Raw genomic sequence first — 20970 nt, 5'->3', positions numbered from 1 at the left:
GCAAATATATAAACAAGATGGCGGGAATTATGTAATTAAAAAAAAAATGAATTATTTCTTACCTCAGTAATATTTACTAGCTTGATAAATGGAAGTGCAAAGAGATAAAACTGACGTTCAAAATGTTCGTCTACAAAATGTTCTCGAAACCTTATCAAAATGTAAAATTGTATGTGAGTCTGAATAAAACTTTTCATTAACGATAACATATGTCTACGAGTAATGACCTAATAATTAAATAACCTATAGGATTATTTAAATGACAAAGAAGAATGCAAGAAATTACGCGAAACTAACTTAAAAATCGAACTGGAACTAAAGGAAGCCCGTGAACTTGAAAAATCACATCGTCATCATTTGTTAGCGTCTCGACAAATGATCGAAAATTTACAGGAAACAGTTTCACAGTTGGTTTATTTAAAAAGGGACATTAAAAAATTAAGTGACGAGATTGCCTTGAAAGATGCCACGATTACTTCAATGGAGAAGGTATTTAAGCTTTACGAGCACAATATTATATAGGTATCGAGATACTAGGCTTACCTTAGGTATACTTACTTTTTCTGTAGTTGCAGACTGTGTTCCGAGGATAGCGATCACCATGATAGTCTTAATATTGTATACCCTCTACCACCATCCACACTCCACCTAGTTCTAATCACAGATCACTGCTTTGAATATTTTTTTACTTTGAGATATGGCATTTGCTTAGTCTTAGGCGACTCTAGATCTATATACTTGGACATATAACTAATATTATTATAATTTGGCTTCACCCTCGGGTCCTTATGGAGTAAGTACTTAGGTATATATTGTGGTTCTATGGTTCCTTTTGCGTCAAGTTTCATAATATCTTAGTAAATTTTTAACTGATTTGATGATTATTTTATATATGTCAAGTAATTTTGTCATTGTTGAAGTGGATTAATACTAAATAAAAATTTATATAAAAGTCAAATGCGTCGATAGATACCGCTGTCCCGCTTGTTACTTTTATTGCCATTAAGCAGTTGTTTTTCATTTTGAAGTGTAGGATATAGCAATGAAATTACAGCGCACGAAGGGATAATATTTTAGTTCTCAGGAGAGACAACACACAAGGAATGCCGTGGGTGGTACAGTATACTCTGTGATATCAACGGTGTTGTTCATATTTATAGGTGACAGTAGCTATTAGCCGTCACGTTTTAAAAATTCCAGTTTATTCAAGTACCATTTTATTGGTTTAATTATTATTAGGATAAGGAAAATATATTATTGAAACATAACGAGAAGCTTGCTGCAATCCATGACGTTCATCAAAAAGAAATCGAAGAAATATTATCAAATAATGAAAAGAAAAGTAAGTAAAAGTCGGCACAAGCATAACATTAGCCCTGTTTGTCCACTACTGAAATTAGGATTTCTATATAGACTTCCATAATGAACCGGCCTAAGCTATATTCATCGACTCTCTACGACATATTTAAGGTCATCGCTTCATGTTACTAAACCCTGCGTTTGTTAGTACGGAATCATCACTCGAGAACTTACATTACCAATCCGTTGCTGGTTCTTCGAGCTATATGTTATTGCAGGCATTACCATGAAAATTATTAATCTTTTTCATAATTTGTTAATAATTACCGACCCTCTTCGGCTTCACACTTTTTTCAATGAATATAGTCTATATTACTCGCTTAAAGCTTTTTATATAAGAAATACTCGTATTTTTAAACTCAATTATCTTTCGTGTTTATTCATTACAAACGAAAAATTTAATATTTCTTCTTTATAATATTAGTACAATATTAGTTTAGATAATTTGAAATTATTAGATATATCAACCGATATACATAAATACTCACAAATTTAGTTGCCGATATCTTTGCCGCCATTAGGTAGGTATTTATGTGTGATGTGAATAATTACTGTCTAATTGCATATTAAACTTTGATAACTGTACTTTCCTAAGGAAAAACAGTACCTTGTGGTCAGTTAATAGCTGTAGGTAAGTAGTAGTGTAATACACGGATTTTTTATTTGGCAATGTCGCTATTGTGTGTCAGTCAAAAACAATGTAATATTTTTAATATTTTTTATTGATTTCTTATATATATATACTTAAAATAATATTTATACTTTAAATTAAAATTCAACCCTAAATTTAAATACATACTAACTGGATTATAAAAATACCCCAGTAGGGTTGAATTTTAATTTAATGTATAAATGTTATTTTAAGTACCTAAATAATTATTTGTTTACTTTTATATGAATTACATGTGAAATTCTGAACAAAAAAAAAATGCAAAATTGTTCTCTAGTTGAATAAGCTCCTTCAAATAGTGATTAAGTATGTAAGTCTATTATATATTGTATTGTCTATTATAGAAAGTCAGGTTCTGCATTTTTAGTATTTGACGACCTTGATGGTACACTGACATATCTTGGAACGATCGCAGGTTCAATCCCCACGTAATGCAAACATTTATATTCATGAGTACGCGTAAAGAAAAAACGATTCTAGATTTAGCCGGTCTAGTATCGCTCAAAGAAAGTTTGCAGATAGAATAAGACGATTGTTAATAATGGGTGTTAATAAACCCATTGTTAGCAATATATAATTAAGTTCAACCTCCATGTAATTCCCTCTGAAAAACATTGTTGATAAATCCAGGTGAATTCAGGTCAATGGGCCAGCTGGCTCGACAGCATCGTCCCCTATCTCTTTAAATTTCACTGGTACTACGCCGTTTCAATATTATTCAATTTAAATTTCTTAACAAAAAGTAATAAATACCTACAGTTCATTTTATTGTTAATTTTCTTGGCAAATTTATTTTTTGTTAATATTGTCAGACGCCTATGGCTTGCTGTATTTTGCATATATATAAACCCGGAATTGGAATGTTATGTAGCTAATTATACATATAGGTACCTACATGTAAGTATAATAATTTTAATAACAAAATAGCAGTGATGAAATAAATACCTAGAATGAAATGGTTTCTACGGTAATTAATTATATATTATTTAATATATAAATAAGCATTTTAGATCCATTGCTATTATTTAGATATACTCAAGTCTTGCTAAGATGATTTATTAAATATGTTTACTATTTACTAATTATTTACTACACGTTGAAATCGAAAATAAACTAAATATTTTCTCAACGAAACATTAGTCGAAAAATGTAAAAAAATTTAGAATTTCCTATAGTACCTAGTTTGACATTTTAACATGCTCTTTTTGTATTAAGTACTTAGTATGAGAGGCTTGATATTAAAAATACATATATAAAAAATTTTTACTTATGATTTTATTCGAATATTTTTTTTTAATTTCACATGTAGATACTCTTTAACAAGGATGGAAATGTTTTCAATTCCATAATTGGTAATGAGCATGTACTTTCGCTATACGCTAGCAGGCCCTCTAGACAAGTAACAAACGAATTCGAGGATGGTATAGACATTGCTAGCGAGTCCGTGAGATAGAAAGAGATAGCAACGCCGGATGACTCATTCCAATTCACGGACTTGCTAGCGATGTCGAGTCCATCGACGAATTCGCTTGCCACTTGTCTAGAGGTCCTGGGCAGTAATGAGAGATGAAAAGTGAGAACGAATGCAGATCAGTTAACACCATTATGATGAATTCGACAAGAATTAACCATGATTGATCGATGATTGATTGATTGTTGAGATGATCACGATCCCCTGGAAACCATCATCGATCTGAAAGATCGATCTGAGAGCTGCATTGCCAGCAATATCCCCAATGTTACTAGCAACGGGACTTTTAGACCCCCGTTACTAACAATCCCTTTTCCTGCTATTTAAGTAAATTGATGTGATATAAAATATTGAATTAATCTAAAATGGAAAAACAAAGTTGAACAGGTACAACACGAGTGTGACACACAGATTGCACAGTTTACTTGTGTTATTGAAGAGTTGAGATGCAAGATGAAGGATATGGAAGTGGAACACAGAGATAAGGTATAATATGTACACCAATTTTTCTGATTGTTTTAAACCTCTCTAGATATATGACTATCATTAAATTACAACTTTTTAAAAGTTTTATAAAGCAGTTTAATCGAATGATTGTGGATTCGATTCCCGTACAGTACAAACATGTGTATTCAAGAGCATTCAAGCCTGCTTGTATTAGTCTCAGTTGTCTTAGGCTATTGCGGAAAACGAAGGCAACCTAGAAATTTATAATACTGGAAGGATTTTTCTTACATGAGTATAGGGATGTGGAATACTCTCTAAATCGCACCAAATCTCGCCAAAAGGGGGAGAAGGGTAAAAAATTTACATAATGGACGAGACGACCATTACCATTTTATTTATTCATAGATGAACGTAGTAGTATTGGAATATGAAGAAAAGATACAGCGTGGGGCGGCCCAGGTTGATCAGCTACAAGAACAACTGGCCCGACAAGCAGCAAGAACAGAATCTAGCCTAGACGTATACCGCCAGGTGGGATATTGCTTAATTTTATCCATTCAAACTTTTATAAAAGAACCCATAAACAATTATTTTTACACAGTGTCCATATTTAGTTACAAATAGGGTTTCCATGGGTAACTCGAGTGTTCTGCGATGTTAGCTATTTATTGGATAGCTATACGTCACAAAAAAAAATTAGATACCTCTCTATCTGTATATAATAAATAACTTTTTTGTGTTCGTTTTGTACTTACTTTTCACGTGATAGTGGTAGAAATTTCTTGAAGAAGTCTGTTGACTCTGGATATAATTTTCTTATAAGTGAATAGTTTGTAAATAATTAAAAACTTTAACACATGTTTTTGATGTCAGTCAAATAGAATGGACCACACAATAGCTAAGCTCTTTAGTAACGTATCTACTATTTATCTATATTTAACAATAAATTATACTTTAAAATTAATTTACGTAAATCAGTTCCCGGAACTACCTTGACATACCAAACATTCTAGATAATTGTTCTATAGTTCTTCTTAATTAAATTACCAGACGGAGACTTTATACAAAATTCGTTTGCTTGGGCATCTCTGCCCCGTTCGTGTTTAAACCGTGAAGAAGTTGTGTTTACATGCCTGTGTTTCAATTTGAAGGGTGGGATATGGCGGTGAATTTACAGGGTACACAGGAATAACACCTGAGTCCTCAGGAATGGCAACGCATGGAAGGTATCATAGGTGAAACAGTATACTCTGTTATGTCTATGGTACTACTCATGTCTATAGGCGACGGTTACCATTTTCCATCAGATGACCCTCAGCATGTTTGCCATTCTAAGTTTCATAAAAAAAAAAAATAGTTTTAGAGCGTAGTCAAGTAATCATTACCAAACAATTCGTATATAAACAATTGTAGACATACAATACTTAATATGAAGAACTATATTATAAAGAACAGATGCTCTTTATTTATACAAGTTGGACTTGCAAAGAATCAGCCATCTTTTTGAGCAAAACGCCAATGAATGCATACCTATAGTCAAGAACAGCACCTCTCATGCGTTGCAACTCTTAAGAACTGAGGCGTTATTCCTTCATATATAATATTACTTTGTTTCCTACTTTAGAGAGATACCTAAACAATTTTGTACAGTTTTCCTTATCTATCTATCTTTAATTATTCATCTTATAAGCTGTACACTAGAAATAATAGATACTAACGTATAATGATCAACTGAAAACGATCCACGAGCGCAATTAATCTCACCGCGGACTTAATTGGCATTCATTATAAACACAACACATTCCACTTTCATATTACTCAAACTATATTTTTAACTTACTTAAAATATATTTTTAACAGAAACTAGAAGAGTTGGAGGAGAAACTTAAACAGAGCCAATTTAAACAATACTTAGCCCAAAATCCTTATTCATCGCAATTCGTAAGTCAAGTTGAACGCCCATATTCTGCTAATCGAGATCCCTACCCTCAGAATTTAGACATGGATGCAGTGTTTGATTCACAAAGAGTTACAAAATCTCATTTTGCTATTTCCAATCAAAATAAACAACTCAAACCAACAAGTTCCCTTCAAGTTATTTACTATGGAAACAAAACACCAAATAAAAAATCTGAAAAGAAAGGACAATTTAACATTACAAAAAAAAGAAAGCTATATAATGAGAAAGATTTTCAAGATTTTTAAGTTACATTTTGTTATCTAATACTTATATAATAATTCTTTTGTAATTTACTTAATAATTGAAAAATTAAATTACTTTGAAACATTGCACGTCATTGATGATGATTAATTTCTGATGCCCTTGCCTTTCACTCCCATTACCTTATACTATTCATCTTTTATAATATTTTTTGTTGTGTTATGTATTATTATATAATATAATATGCGTTGAGTACTTAAGGTATGTTATTTAATATTATTCAATCTCAATCTAATTGCTTTTAAAAATATTCGTAACATTTCTTCACAAAAATTTTAACAAAAGAGCTTACTTGTATCTACAATATTGTGTTCGGATAAAAGAAGTAATTAAAGTTTATCTTTGCACTATATTTATAATTTGGCTTCTTTATCTAATATCGCACGATGTTCCTATGAATAAGAATGCGGTTATGAAAATTATTACATACCAACCTGACTATTCATAAGTTACATCATGGCCTACATTTGATCGCTTGCAAACTGCAAGTATGTAGGTAGGTACTTCCCCTGAAGCGTGAATTGTTTATTCTTTAAGGCGGTTAATTAAAAATCTGTATAAATTTAAAAAATAGAATGTTCACTTGCTGTCTTAAACACTTACTCTTAATAAATATAATTATATAGAAGTTTAATATGTATATTGAAAAGTTCCTCTATCAGCTCTTTACACACATTGAACATATGTTAAGTAAGTATCATTCTCAATATTATATTTTCAGTTTGATATTAGAAATTAGTATATAAACGACCATATTTTTTTCACATCATACCTACCGTGTTCTGACCCATAAAGTTACTAATGAATAATAATAACTATATGGTCTCAACAACAAACAAGTCATGTGATTAAAATGGTGTAATAGCTACCTACGAACGATCCAGGCGAAGTACAGTAGAAACAAACATTTTAATTTTTCAGCGACATAGAAAACGTCCTCCTTTTTAGGATTCAGTGCCAAAAAAAAGTAGAAAGGAACCTCTATAATGCGACTTCATGCATCCATTCGCTAGTACTAGTTGTTTTAACAACTAAAACTATAAAAAGTTTTAAAATTTATTATATTTGTAGTTTGGAACAGTTTTTCTGCAGTTTATTTTGACCCCATTTTCATTATCAAAGAAAAATGAAATAAATACTTTTAATTTTTTCGGCAACAACAGGTAAGACCAAAATGAAAGTTCTCAATCTGCCCGTATTTTTTTTTTTCTGTATATGTACGAGTATCACGCGATATATCCGCCTGAGCTGTCACTATTGATGGGTTTACTTCAATGTTGGTCCTATATATAAATTATTACGTTTAAAGTGGTCTTTTTTTTCTGGAAAACCTTAAGAGGTTTTTTATACCAGAAAGTTAGCAACAAGCATAGAGCTCGCCTGAAGGTAAATGGTCACCGTAGCCTATGATGTTTATATACCAGGGACTTCTCGTGCGTGATGCCCTGAAGAAACGTTAATACGCCGGGGAAAAAGGAATTGTTAGCAATGGAGTCCATCTGCCCCATTATTAGCAATATACCCTATCAAGTCGACGTTCACGAGGCCCTCCTGGAAACCATCGTAGTTAATTGTTATTGAATTAGTCACATTAGGCTGACTGACCTGCTTTATCCTTATCTATCATCTCTCGTTATGCCCCGCCAGTGTATGCCAATAGCGCAGGCGGTGTTACTTTTGTTCTATTATTTATTTACATTCTTAAAAAAATAAACTTTAAAATGCCCTTTTTTTAAGAACCTCATACGTTCAAGTACAGAACTCTGGGTGTGTGAGTCAAACTGGAACATTACGAAATACTTTAGTACCTTCTACGATTCCGAAGATTTTTTATTATCAGTGAGAGGTATTTCGCTTTTAATGTTTATTGATAGGTATGTAGTAAATATAACGTTTTACTTAAAAGCTGTTCCAAACGAGACCGATAACTAGTGAAAGTGTCGATTTAATGTAAGTAGCTAACGTTTTGAATTATATTATTATCTCCTGTTCATGGTGCTTCGAAAGTTAACCACAGAATAAGTAATAATATAGAAATTGTTAATAATAATTTATGTGGGTACTGAGTAAGTAACTACATATTATTAGTAAATAGTCAAGTACTAGGTTCTATAAGAATCTATAGGTATATAAAATAGATTTGTTTATTGATAAAATATACATATTATATATGTAGATTTTTATCAGTTATATGCAAAACGTTAATGTATGTAGTTTAGTACCTATAACTAACACTAAAAATACTTTATAAATTCCAATTATCAAGCGATTTCAAAAAAGAAGGAGATTCTAAAACTGATTGTATTTTTTTATGCTTGTTATCTCATATCTCTATCAGTTATCAACCGATTTGGATAATTCTTTTTTATCTGAAAAGAAACACTTACGGATTGAATCCACAGACATTTAATCAAAATCTGTTTAGTAGTTTAGTTTTTAAATAAAATAATTGGTTTTGTCATAATTGAAGTCGGTTTTTATTTTGTGAAACACAATTTGAAAGGCGATTTTTTTTTATTAGAAAGAAGCCATTTTCAAATTGTCTATATACAAATAAAATAAAAAACAAATCATGATTTGCCGATTCTAATAATTGTTTTGAATACATCCGGAAATTTTCTTCGATGGCGCTTTCGGATGAAGTCGAAATAATCGTAGGAAACAACAAAACACACTGAGTTCGTTAATAGACATCGTAATAAAAAGAGAACATATGTAAGTTTTAAAAATAATATTTTGAAATTAATACCGCAGGTATTATTAAAATCGGTTTTTAATTCAAAATTACTGGTTTAGCCACAAACGAAATTGATGTTTATGACTGTATTAATAATGGAATTATACTAGTATTTGTATGAAAAATAGATTTGCACCCCATGTATGGTAAAATATAGAGGCGTAATTACCTAATATGTGCTATCTGTAAAATCCATATTTGAGCTAATAAATAATCAATTGAATTTGTATTTTGTGGAACAAAATTTTATATTATTATAACTTGTAATATGAGACGAGTTATGAAAATAAATGAAACAAGAAATATACATAAGTAAAGATCGTTACGTTTCTTTCTGCCTATACTGCAATGAATAAGTCATGAAAATAGATCAAACATCATATTTTAAAAAAGATTACTTTTAGTTTATCATTATAGTGTTGTAACATCGTTTAATAAATCTTAAGTACGTATGTAGATGTGTATCTGTACTCGGTGAAAGTGTTTAAAGCGATGTAACATTATCTAATTATTTAATTACTAATCTAGAATTAATCATTATAATTTATATAATATCGTTCATCAACTGTGGAATTATTCAGCCCAAATCCATTTCCGCATAACATAAAAACCAGAAAATATAACTTATAACAAATTCATTTATTATCTTTGGCTATACAGATTTCAACATTATATTTTAGTACTAACGGAGCGTAACAATTATGCTTTCCCAATAAATTACATCTAGTTAATAGATTCTTGTGAATGTTAAACATTATTAAAAATGAAACATATTAGGTGCTAGCTTTTTGTCTGCTATTTCGTATGTATTAATTTCAGACGTAGAAAAACCAATAAAACAGACCATAGATATATGATATATCACGATAAAACATATACCAGATTTTATGTTAAATCTTCACAAATACATCTGTGAAAACCGCAAATTAATGATGTAGTTTATGCGTAATGGCGGAACAAACATATAGACAGATAGACAAAATTTCTAAAATTTATTACTTTGACATCTATTAGTCTTACTGAAATCCCTCATATAAAGTTTTTTTTAATGTCTTAAAGTTAAAATATCTTTTGTGTACATACATCATCTAGTTACAATTTTATTATACCTATTACTAAGATAATTTCAATTAATTCACGCACAACGGCCCAAATGAGAGGCTAAGTGCGGAAAACAGAGTCTTTCTTACATTACATTACTAAGATAATTAACATAAAGTTTAAAGTGTATCTACAGTCATGTATAATACATGTATATGTATAATAATAGTATTATGTAAATAGTTCTAATTGATAATATCTTTTTTTTTTAATATTTATAATATTCTTAAAGTGTTTCTCATATTATTGTACTTACTACATGATCGTAAAGTATGCCATCAAGCCCATGTATTTAAATAAGTTGCCTACTGATTTCGGATGAGTCTGTCGAGAGAATTCCAGCTGCAGGAGTAGTCGATCTGCAGGTGTCCATACCTGGACAGATGGAAGTTGTCGGGGGCAGTCTTGGGGAATGGCCTGGCCCAATCTTCGTAATCCGGCGACAAGCTCTCGTACGCAAAATGCTCGTACGCGTCAGTCAACCTATGAACAAAACAGCTTACAATTATCCACGAATATAAAATCAAAATAAGGCTAAGGCTATAAGGTTTCTTTTGCAAGTTAATCAAACTGTATTTTTTATTTGTGATATTTTTATTCGTCCGCGTAACCGTTTAGATGACCTATATTATTCATACAAACAGAACACCTACGTGTATTGGTGACGATTTGTTGAGCCTTTAAAGCCCTAAAAGTAATAATAAAAAAGAAAATTCACTTTCACAATTATAATATCTATAACAAAATTATAAGGATAATGACTACGCTATCTTAAGTTACGTTGCTTTGCGTAAATGTGGTTCCGGGTCCGTATCTAGATCGGGGCAAATTAGCAAACGATTTTTTTAAATATCTCATTTTGGGTTTTCTTGTTTGTGCCGTTAGTTACTCGATAGCAAATTTCAGATCATTCTAAATTTAGCGTATAGTAAGTACAATTTTCCTTTCCAAGATAAATACCGTACTTATTTACCTATACCTGGAAGAGAAAAAAAATACTTTAAGCTAATAAGTACCTAGTTACTTAGACCATCTAAATATGTATCTTTAAAATTAATCTGTTTTAAAAGCAATATACCTTTGAAACAGCTTAACGCAAGCAACCGTGGGGCTTAATATACATGATTCTACACGATTACAATAAGTACCCATATCTTCTTTAGCTCCCACGGCATAAGATACACCTACTAGAAACAGTAACAATTATTCTCTTTAAACTTATTGCACTGTTGAGATCTTAGTAAGTATTTCTTATCCAAAGTGGGCAGAGGGGGCCTTGGTATTATGTTCGTCGATTTATGTGTCATTATTTTATTTTGTTTGTACAACTGTTTTGTATTTAATTTTAAGGCATCTGTACTCAAAGCGACGAAGTAATTCTTCGTTTATCGTTCTTTCTTCGTTTAATTTTTAATCGTTAATAAGTTATATGATAGGTATCCAACTTTGTATATGTATATCTTTGTTGTCTTAATTAATTAAATTTCATGTCTACGGAATAAGACGTAATGCACATATTAAACGAAGCATAATGATTACGTAATTTCCGATCTGTGTCAATACATAACCATAGATAGTCTGGATTAGATAACAATCGTATAATTTCTGCAGTTTGAACTCGCAATTTATTGCAAATGAATGACATGACAGTAGGAACATTATGTCCAAATTGAACTAATGAAATCCAATAATATGAAACTGGCTTTCTAGTCATCCAATAAATTTACTTCACAGACCCGTGTTCGCGTAATTCATGTCTAGAAAGTGTCGAGATAGGAGTATCTAGGTAGTCGGTAAGATACGAGTATATAACTTCATTCACATGAAGGAACAAGTATGTAAATACCATAACAATACATTAATTTCCCATTACTGAATACAAATTTTGCACTAGTGCGCGGTGTTTTATTTCCTTCCAAAATTAGAAGGAACAATGCAAAAGACCTGGTTGAATTACGGCGGTCGTATTTTTTCTACTACAAATAATTTATTTTTATCCCTAAATAGGTTTTATATTTTGTCTATTATGAACTACGACGAAAATAAATTTAGTTACTACCTAGTTAGTTGCAAACTATACCTTACTGGGGATATACAATAATAATTTTGGTAGTTTAGTAGATATAGGTATTAACTTCTATAAATATAATATTGTTTGAAAATCTGTTTCGCTCAGATTTGCCTGCATTCGTCCACTATGTTTACCATCAAACAATAGTCAATTAAATGAGTATCAAATTTAATTCGTAAATTTTTCGAATTCGTTAGAATAAAATTCATGACCTCAGCTAGTAAATACATGGCTAGTGAAACATAGACCAAGATGTTCTCATGCTGATTTTTGTTAGTGATACAATTTTCCAATTTAGCATTGACAAGCAATACATACATTGCCATGTATGCTTATCTAACAGTTGTTATAAGAAAACTGATGCAACCGCCGCAAGGGTCAATGTTATGAACATTTGAACAAGTTTCACTAAACACAAGAAGCGAGTTATATTCTCACAGGTGGAACTTTCATTTGTTAGAGACAAAAAGTGTTGTTATTCACACGGTAGATGCATGATGTTATTATAATAGAAATAACGCCTAGAATACTTCCAGAACATTCAACGGTTTTATGGGATTTAACGTCATACGCTTTTTGTGATGGGAATGAGAAAATCCACACAAATAAAATTACTTACTTATTTGTGCGGACCAAAAACACTAAATGTATCAGTCTACAATATACATTTCATTTCATATGCTGTAATCTAATAATTAAATTTTTTTTCTGATTAAAAAAAAAACAAAAGCAACAATAGACGATTATTTTAATTACGACATTGGTTTTTTTTTTTCACGATTTTCAAGTACAATTCGGTAATCAGGTGTTTTCTTAAACGAAAGTTTAAGCGTGCTTGTACTATCTATGTAATTATGCCGCTCTTCTGTGAGTCTGGTATGACAAATATAGAAATCGCAACAAGTGTTTTCTGCGCACGACTCGTATTCATCTCATTATTAGAAAATGTCCGTTTTGTTGTGCTCTTTAGGTGATTTACCTGAGTGTTGCGCCCAAGGTGCGTGACGATAATGTTTATGCTTTTTATAGTCGTATAAAAAGGTAGCAAGATATATTCATATTGTGTTGTCATTATTTAAATTACTGCCTTTATTTTAAAGATTCTCACTTCCTTAGTCCCTAACTGTATCTTGTACCTACATATACAACATAATAATATAATATAAAAATACGAATATATATACTATATACGCCGTATGGTCTCAACACAGAATAGGCCACCCTTTCTTTCCTGTGGATGTCGTAAGGGAAACTAAGGGAACTTAATGGTTAAGGGATGAGCAGTAGCGTCCCCCTTAGAAACATTACCAAAGTTTAACTGTGATTGCCAATCCACCTGCCAAGCGTAGCAACTACTAGCAAAGCTCGTCAATGAAAGAAGGCCTATGTTCAGCAGCGAACAATTAACGGCTGACATGATGATAATGATTACGAGAATCGTATATATTAATAAAAAAAAAATAGGTAATTGTAGGTAATATTACAAAAGAAAAATTTGTTACTTAATAACTCTTGAAACAGCTGAAAAGATTTTAATGACATTTGCCAAATCACCCAAAACTACGATATTCAGATAATATAATGAACTGTAAATGATATCATCAATACTTAATTTACTTTGGTCCTTGTTTTTGCAAATAGGATTTAGGTCCGAATTTGTTCCATATTTAACTTTATGAGGATTGAAATATTTCTGATTGAGCAAACACTGTTTGTTGCAAAGCAAAAACTATTTCTTGACATACGATTCCACATTCTAAATTTCGTCTACAAAAAATCTGATTGTTCATAGGTTTTGACATTTTACAGAACGAAATGTAAATGTGCCTAACCGCGTTCTTTCATACATAAACCTCATCAGCGTTCTCATTTCCGCTGAAGATAAACGTTTTTTATGTGTCAATTCATGTAATAAATTACATATATTTCTGAAAATAAGCTAAGCAAAGAAACCAAAATAAGTGCCGATTCACGCTCGCTGTTTTACCAACACATTAGATCTATTCGTAAATGTAAATTTCACCTGTGCTTTATTAGTACTTAACCCTGTTAGTGAAGCATAAAGATACGAGTTATGTCACTGTATGTCACTTTTGCGATTAGGTAAACAAATTAATGACATAAGTAGTTATATATAATAATTCGTGGGTAGTTATTAAAAGTAAATCATACCACGATTGATATTGCTGTTTTTTTTTGTGGATTGTATTTCCTTTCCTTTTGTGTTTAAGTTTTTTTTTTATCGAATTTTTTTTTATTGAAGTAATAATTGCCTATAGAATACTAGCAACTAATGCTAGCAGTTTGTAGTAATTACAAGAACAGGGACATGAGAAATGATGCGCTTTTTTCGTTGACGAATTGATAATTAAGTTTTGGTAGAAAAGAAATTATTACAAAAAGAAAAAATATAAGAAGACTATATTAATCTACAAGAAAGAAAGATTTTGATACCGATGAGTCGAATCGATGTTACATCTCATGTTCATACTGTATCGTGGCTGTTCATGTCTATAGGAAATGGTTACTGTAGTAAGACGGAAAGTAGTAACTTTCCATCAGGAGGGCCGTCAACTTGTTTAACATTCTAAGTTACGTAAAAAAATATTAAAACAAGCGATTTATCGGACTCCTAAAATATGAAATTATTACAAGAGTATAAAAGGTTATATATCACCTGGAATGCCTTCTATGTTTCTGTCCAAGGTTTGCCATCATATAATCAGGGTAGTGCGGCAATGACATCCGAGATCTTGGAGGTGGAGGTATGTACGTAGGTGGCGGTGGTATAGGACCATACAATGGTTCGTACAGAATGGGGTGAGGTGAATACATTGGCTCTTCTATATACATGGATCTTCGGCGATCTCCTGAAACAAAGATGTATATATGTTGTATATATTTATATATTACATACTAGTTTTTTTCCTGCCACTTCCATCACGTGACCGCGGAATACACTTATTAATCTTCGAAAATAAAAAGTAGCCTAATGTAATAATTAATTTGTTTCTTTGTTACTTACACAGACATAATATATATGACACTAATATCTACTATTAGAATTGTAGACAGGTAAATAGGTTTATATTATTTTTAAATTTTATGCTAATTTTTAACAATGTCTATATCTACCTATACATATGTGTAACGGAAATTTTGTGAACTTACTATAATTGGTGTTTCTAACAATTGTTTTATTATTTATTGGGTGTTTGTTACTATTTCATGCAAAAACTATTGAACAGTTTTGAATGAAATTTGATACACAAGTAGTAGCCCTAGCTTAGCATAGGATAGGATTCTAGGATTCAGCTAGTCTTAAATAAAATAAACATTTCATTGTGTCTGAATATACGACTTTGTGTGTGTCGTACCAACAACGATCAGAATAATCTTTTTTTTATCATGTGTGTGCAAGTCATTAACTTTCTAAACGACATTTTTTATCTGATCGTTGTTCAATCAATCATTGTTACATTAACTTACGACCGGTCGTTTTATGTCTTACTTAGCTATTGTACACCTAGATAGGTATAGATGTGTATCTATATATTTACATAATATCTGATAAATCATTGTCTAAAATACGTATATTTGTATATTAATACTGATGATTGTTGGCATTTAATGGAAGTAGGAATTTTAATATAAATAAAATTATGCGCGAACATACTGATATTTGCCACAAGTTACTAGTTTGTTATTGACCGGTTCCAAGGTTGAATGGTGAATTCGTAACATCTGCGACTAAATATTAACCTAATTGAGAATTAGACGATTAAAATTAAATATCGCGGGTTTCAAACCATAGGAACTTACTTATATTTCTCTTCTGAAGAATTTTACGTGTATACACTATATATTCAAAGCCCGTATGTCAACACTTACTAATATTATAAATGTGAAAGTGAGTTTGTTTGTTTGTTTGCTTATAAAGCCCTAACGGCTTAACTAATCACTATCAAATTTGGTATATACGTACTATATGCTATGGAGAAGTATATAAGCTATAGCTTTTTATCCATTATTATATAAATCTAGGTAGGGTAGTTTTAGCTAGCTGTTATAACTTATAGTGAAAGTGACTCTCAATTGGTCTAAGTTCATTACTTCATCTTTCATCAAACATAAATGGATTTTATAACTTACTTTCGTTCTTTTGTATTGAATATCTTTATTAATAATGTTTACATTTAACAGAAAATTAGATATTTAAATTGACTCACGAAGTATAATCACATAAGAAATATACATACCTAGTTACGTACTTCCTCTGTGGAATAATTATCAGCCAAATTCGAACTTACAACCTTACAACAAATAGTTTTGTATGAACGACGACGTAATAAATTATCAGGCTACGGCCGACGGCCTCATTTATTATTCTAGCAAACCTAACCATATCTTCAATTTTTGTTTAAGTATCGTAAAAAAGTTGTTTTACATTTAATTTTACGATATAATCTCTTCACGGGAACTTTATCCGCGTGGCCGGGATACACGAGTAATTGATCGGGATAAATAACAGCCCTTATCCTTTTTCATTCGAAATACAAATAATACGTGTATATCAAATTTCATTGACGACGAAAAATTCACTTTCACCTTTATATTAGTAAGGATATTAATATAGGAAATTAGGAATTCAAATTATTTGTGATCAACTGGTTAGTTCTAATAATGTTGTTGTAGCAAATTTGGCAATTTCTAAATAACAGGTTCTATATGCAAAATTTTACTTTCATCCAATTGAGTCTCGCAGCCAAAGATGCGACTAAAAATGTCTATCTCTGTTTTATACTTCCTTTTCGTAATTTTTTTTATGAATTTTTGAAATTAGAATGCATGTAGTAGTATTTTAGTTTTAATAAGAATTGTCATAATTATAAAAAATGCTATCGACAACAAAATGCTGTTAACAGTTACATTAATTTTAATTAATGCGTCTGTATAGAAACATCTAAACTTGCCCAAAGTACCAATCAACTATATACTACTAGAAGAAATTAATTACTAAGTAATATTTGGTAACTATAAAACTGCCTATAATATATAAGTGGCTATATTTGGCCACTGATTGGTAATTTTATGCTTAGTCATGCATATCGTTATTATTTTTTAGTAGGTATCTATAGGCACCAAAGAGGTAACAATTACTTGCTCAGTGGTAATAAAGAATATGTAAATAAGTGCCTATGTACCTAACTTGTTGTAAATCTGCAATTGAATATCTATTGTATTTGCAAAAAGTAGATGAAATATATTTTTTATTTTATAATATATTTTTTATTTTTCATAAATATTTTCATATTACATTATAAGATACTAGTTTTCTTTGCGCACGAGAATTAGAAAAAAGTTGCCTATCTAGGACATATTCTATATCAATGATAACATCTTATGATAAGAATCATTTAAATATCTTTACAAACTTTCACATTTATAACATTAGTAAGAGTATTCTAATAATACAATACATTTGCACTCACGCTACCTCCACTACGGTATAGACAGAGAGAACCGAATGCCAACGACCTTAATCTTTACATAGCTATGCCTCTTGCTTCCTCCATTTTCATGTCATGCATGGCATCCCATTAAATAGTTCGTCTTATGCATACCAGTCGATCATGGAGACGTAAAGGAAGTAGTAAAAATTGATTTTATAGATTAATATCTATAAAATCTACTACTAAAAATACTACTTCCTTTACGTAGTAGCTTAGTAAGTGGGTTTTTCTTTATAAGCTAGGAGTGTAAATAATCTTATAAGAAGAATAGACCGTGCTTTGTGGTCGAACTCCTCCGAAACGGCTGTGTTGATTTTTATGAATTTTTTAATGTATTTTTGTAGGTATAAGAATAGGTCGTAAAGTGTATTTCATATCGCTAGGTGATTATAGTGTCCCTATGCAGAAAAAAAATATTTGTATGGCAGAATAACGTTTGGCTGATTTTGTATAAAATTTCATAATAAAAAAAATATTTGTTTATTTAATTTTTAAAATTAAAAATAAATTAACTTCAATTAAAAATTGAAGTGTAGATGAGTAAAGAGTAAGATCGTGTAGGTATTTGTAAGTAATATTGGATTTTTTTTTGTAAATAAGACATACAGGGTTTAATGAGTAAAAAGGTAATAGTAAAATGACTATGTTTGCAATTTCAACGCTCGGAGTTTCAGGGGAGAACTGGCGTAAAGAATGATGGGGGTAAACGTGGACGACTATTTGTGAGGCTATAATGGATGGAGTGGTGAGGTAATAAAGTATTATTTTTAACCACCACCAGGAATTAAATACGGCAATTTCCATTCCAACGACGGGGACGGTCCCCGTCGATGGATGGAAATTGAATGGAAATAGCCAACAGGATATATTGTTAGCAATAGGGCCGCTAGTTCCCATCTCTCCATCACTGACAATCGCCTCTCTTCAAAGAAGATTTTAATACAGTGGCGTAGTTTCTTATCGAAATTATTTTTCCAGATTTGACATTTTATTATAGTGTAAGTATGGTTTCTAAATGGGTATATATATCTATGTAAACTATTATAAGTATCAATAATAAAAATAATAAATTCTTACGCATCGGTCTTTCTCCGTAAATTGCGAAATCGGGGTGAACATCATTTATGACCGGTCTGGATAATTTTCTTCCATAACAAGCATATTCAGATGCAATAATTTGTTCTGGTGGCGTTATATTTCTTCTGGGAGGCGTAGGCGCTTCTTCGATAGAGTCATAATTTTTTGTTGGTACATAGTAAAAACTAGCGCTGACAGGTTCTCCGATGAACGAATTCAAATTCTCCTCTTGACTGGACTCTGCTGTCTCTGCTTGCAGTATCCCATAGGCTTCGTTGTCCCATGGATCGAGGTAAACTCGGTGGTTTGGAGGAGGTGTCCCGTCATCACCTTCGCTGTCGAAGTCCACAGCGGCCCAGTATGGGCTTCCAGCTTGTCCGGGCATTACTAACATTTAGATATAATTTAAATACTTTTTATACTGAGTTGTCACAGTGGGACGATATTTTGCGCACTGAAACACTATGCATCGTCCACATACCTAACCATTACCACTCGTTTGCACGTCTCATCCACATATGGAGTTGTATTATGTGTTTCGCTTGGAACACTATTTATTATGCTTCGCACGGATCGTACGGACATCGACAAGCGAACGATGCAATCGACGGAAGACTTATGAGCCAACATGCGCGAGCGCAGGTCCCGGCACCTTCGAAGTAAAGTGTGTGCGCAGCGTAACGAACTGGCGACCACTCGAGAAGATGCAATAGATTACTTAAATCCAAAGAAATGTTTGCACGCAAACTTGGAAAGCAATTTTCTTTTACTCGTGGACACGGCTAAAATAAAGGTGATCGAATTCGACAAGCAACTAATGGTATATTACTGAAAAAGTATAAATTCAATAGGTACCTGCTACCAACTACTTAATGATGATTACTGATTATAATTAGCAATAATTATTGCCAAATGAATCATTTATGTTATCCTGGTTATGCAAAACTGGACTACTAACATCATAGATGTACATAATGGATACAACTTGGAACACTGGAACTTGAATCAATATAGAAAAAATATGTTTCCGTAGGTAATTAGTCAAAAATAAATTTGTTCATTTTTTATATCACGAAGGTGACAAACAAGCATAGAGCCCGTCTGATGGCAATGGTTACTGTAGTGTATAATAAAGAAACTTAATATTATTTATATATAATAAAATCGGAACGAAATCAATTTTGAAAAGTGTGCTTTATGGGTACTAATACTAGTAGTAATTTATGGCTACTGAAATGAAAATAATGATTTATGGAATTTCTATGAGTATTTGTAGATAGCTTTTCATGTAAAAACGGTTGTAGGTACTTATAACCAATATATTTTTAAAGTATTTTAAACCTTATTAACATACAAGCTAAAGAATGTTTTCAAAATTATTCCCCAATGGAGTTGAATGTTTACCTTTTTGAAAGCTATCTATTATTAAGCAGAAATTTGACTTACTAGCAACTAGATGGTGTAAAAAATAAAAATGTGAATAAATGCTACCTACCTACAGGTAGATATTGAGGCGCAAGTATCTATCTGGAGGTAGGGTAAGTAGTAGTATAGATATACATTACCATAATCAATAAAATTAACGTCTTCGACTGTCGCACTATTGTTATCATAAAACGACAAAAAATTTCGAGTTTTCCATAGCTACTAATTTAACAGTTGTACTCTCCAAGTTATGTGTGGGTGGACATTTTACCCAAAGGTGAATTTATTTTTCCGAAGATGGGTCCATATCCATGTTTCATTACGAAAAATATTCGGTATCACTATACACTACACAGTGCACTACTTCAAAAAGTTTCTAATGGTACATGTAGTTGGTAGGCTACCAGTAAGGAATAATAGGTGAAGATGAAAGCAAGTCAGTTGGCCGATGAATTTATCTACAAGTTACTACGACAGTGTTCAAGGGAGGTCGACCTGAAAGAATATATTACTAGCAATATCTCAGAATCTATCACAGAGAAGTTTATTTTTGTTTATATTAATAAAAAATTTCAGGCAAATTGAAACCTTATAACTTTTTCTTTTATAAACAAATTTGAAAAGACCTTTTTTTTTATTTGAAAGGATACACATTCAAATTAGTTTCATAGAAGTTTTATCATTATTGGTTTAGTCATTTATTTTTTTAAATAAAATTTGTTTGAATTTGTCACGTCACGTCAAGTCACGATTGAAGTCAGTTTTGTTGTGGAAGAAAATCTTTAAAAACAATATATATTTTAGTTATGTAAAATTAAAAACTATTATTGTAGTCGTCGACGTCGGGATTGTTCCTAATAATATTATTAATAACTTTA

At 31.3% G+C, this 20970-nt stretch overlaps 2 protein-coding genes across 2 annotated transcripts; one reads left to right on the top strand and one right to left on the bottom strand.

The window, feature by feature from the left end:
- Positions 1–16: 16 nt before the first annotated feature.
- Positions 17–6254, top strand: LOC113517649 (eukaryotic translation initiation factor 3 subunit A-like). Its single transcript, XM_026902402.3, has 6 exons — positions 17–169; positions 250–489; positions 1240–1342; positions 3880–3986; positions 4353–4478; positions 5808–6254. The coding sequence occupies exons 1-6, from the start codon at positions 89–91 to the stop codon at positions 6150–6152; spliced, it is 1002 nt and encodes a 333-aa protein (XP_026758203.2). The 5' UTR covers positions 17–88; the 3' UTR covers positions 6153–6254.
- Positions 6255–9523: 3269 nt separating this feature from the next.
- Positions 9524–19341, bottom strand: LOC113517519 (uncharacterized). Its single transcript, XM_026902207.3, has 3 exons — positions 18668–19341; positions 14755–14947; positions 9524–10489 (listed from the first exon to the last, which is right to left on the bottom strand). Exons 1-3 carry the CDS (start codon positions 19059–19061, stop codon positions 10312–10314), a joined length of 765 nt encoding a protein of 254 aa, XP_026758008.2. The 5' UTR covers positions 19062–19341; the 3' UTR covers positions 9524–10311.
- Positions 19342–20970: the final 1629 nt, after the last annotated feature.

This window comes from Galleria mellonella, unplaced genomic scaffold (genome assembly GCF_026898425.1).
Source record: "Galleria mellonella isolate WM207_F2 unplaced genomic scaffold, CSIRO_AGI_GalMel_v1 utg78, whole genome shotgun sequence".
NCBI lineage: Eukaryota > Metazoa > Arthropoda > Insecta > Lepidoptera > Pyralidae > Galleria > Galleria mellonella.
This window is presented reverse-complemented; position numbering and strand designations above follow the sequence as displayed.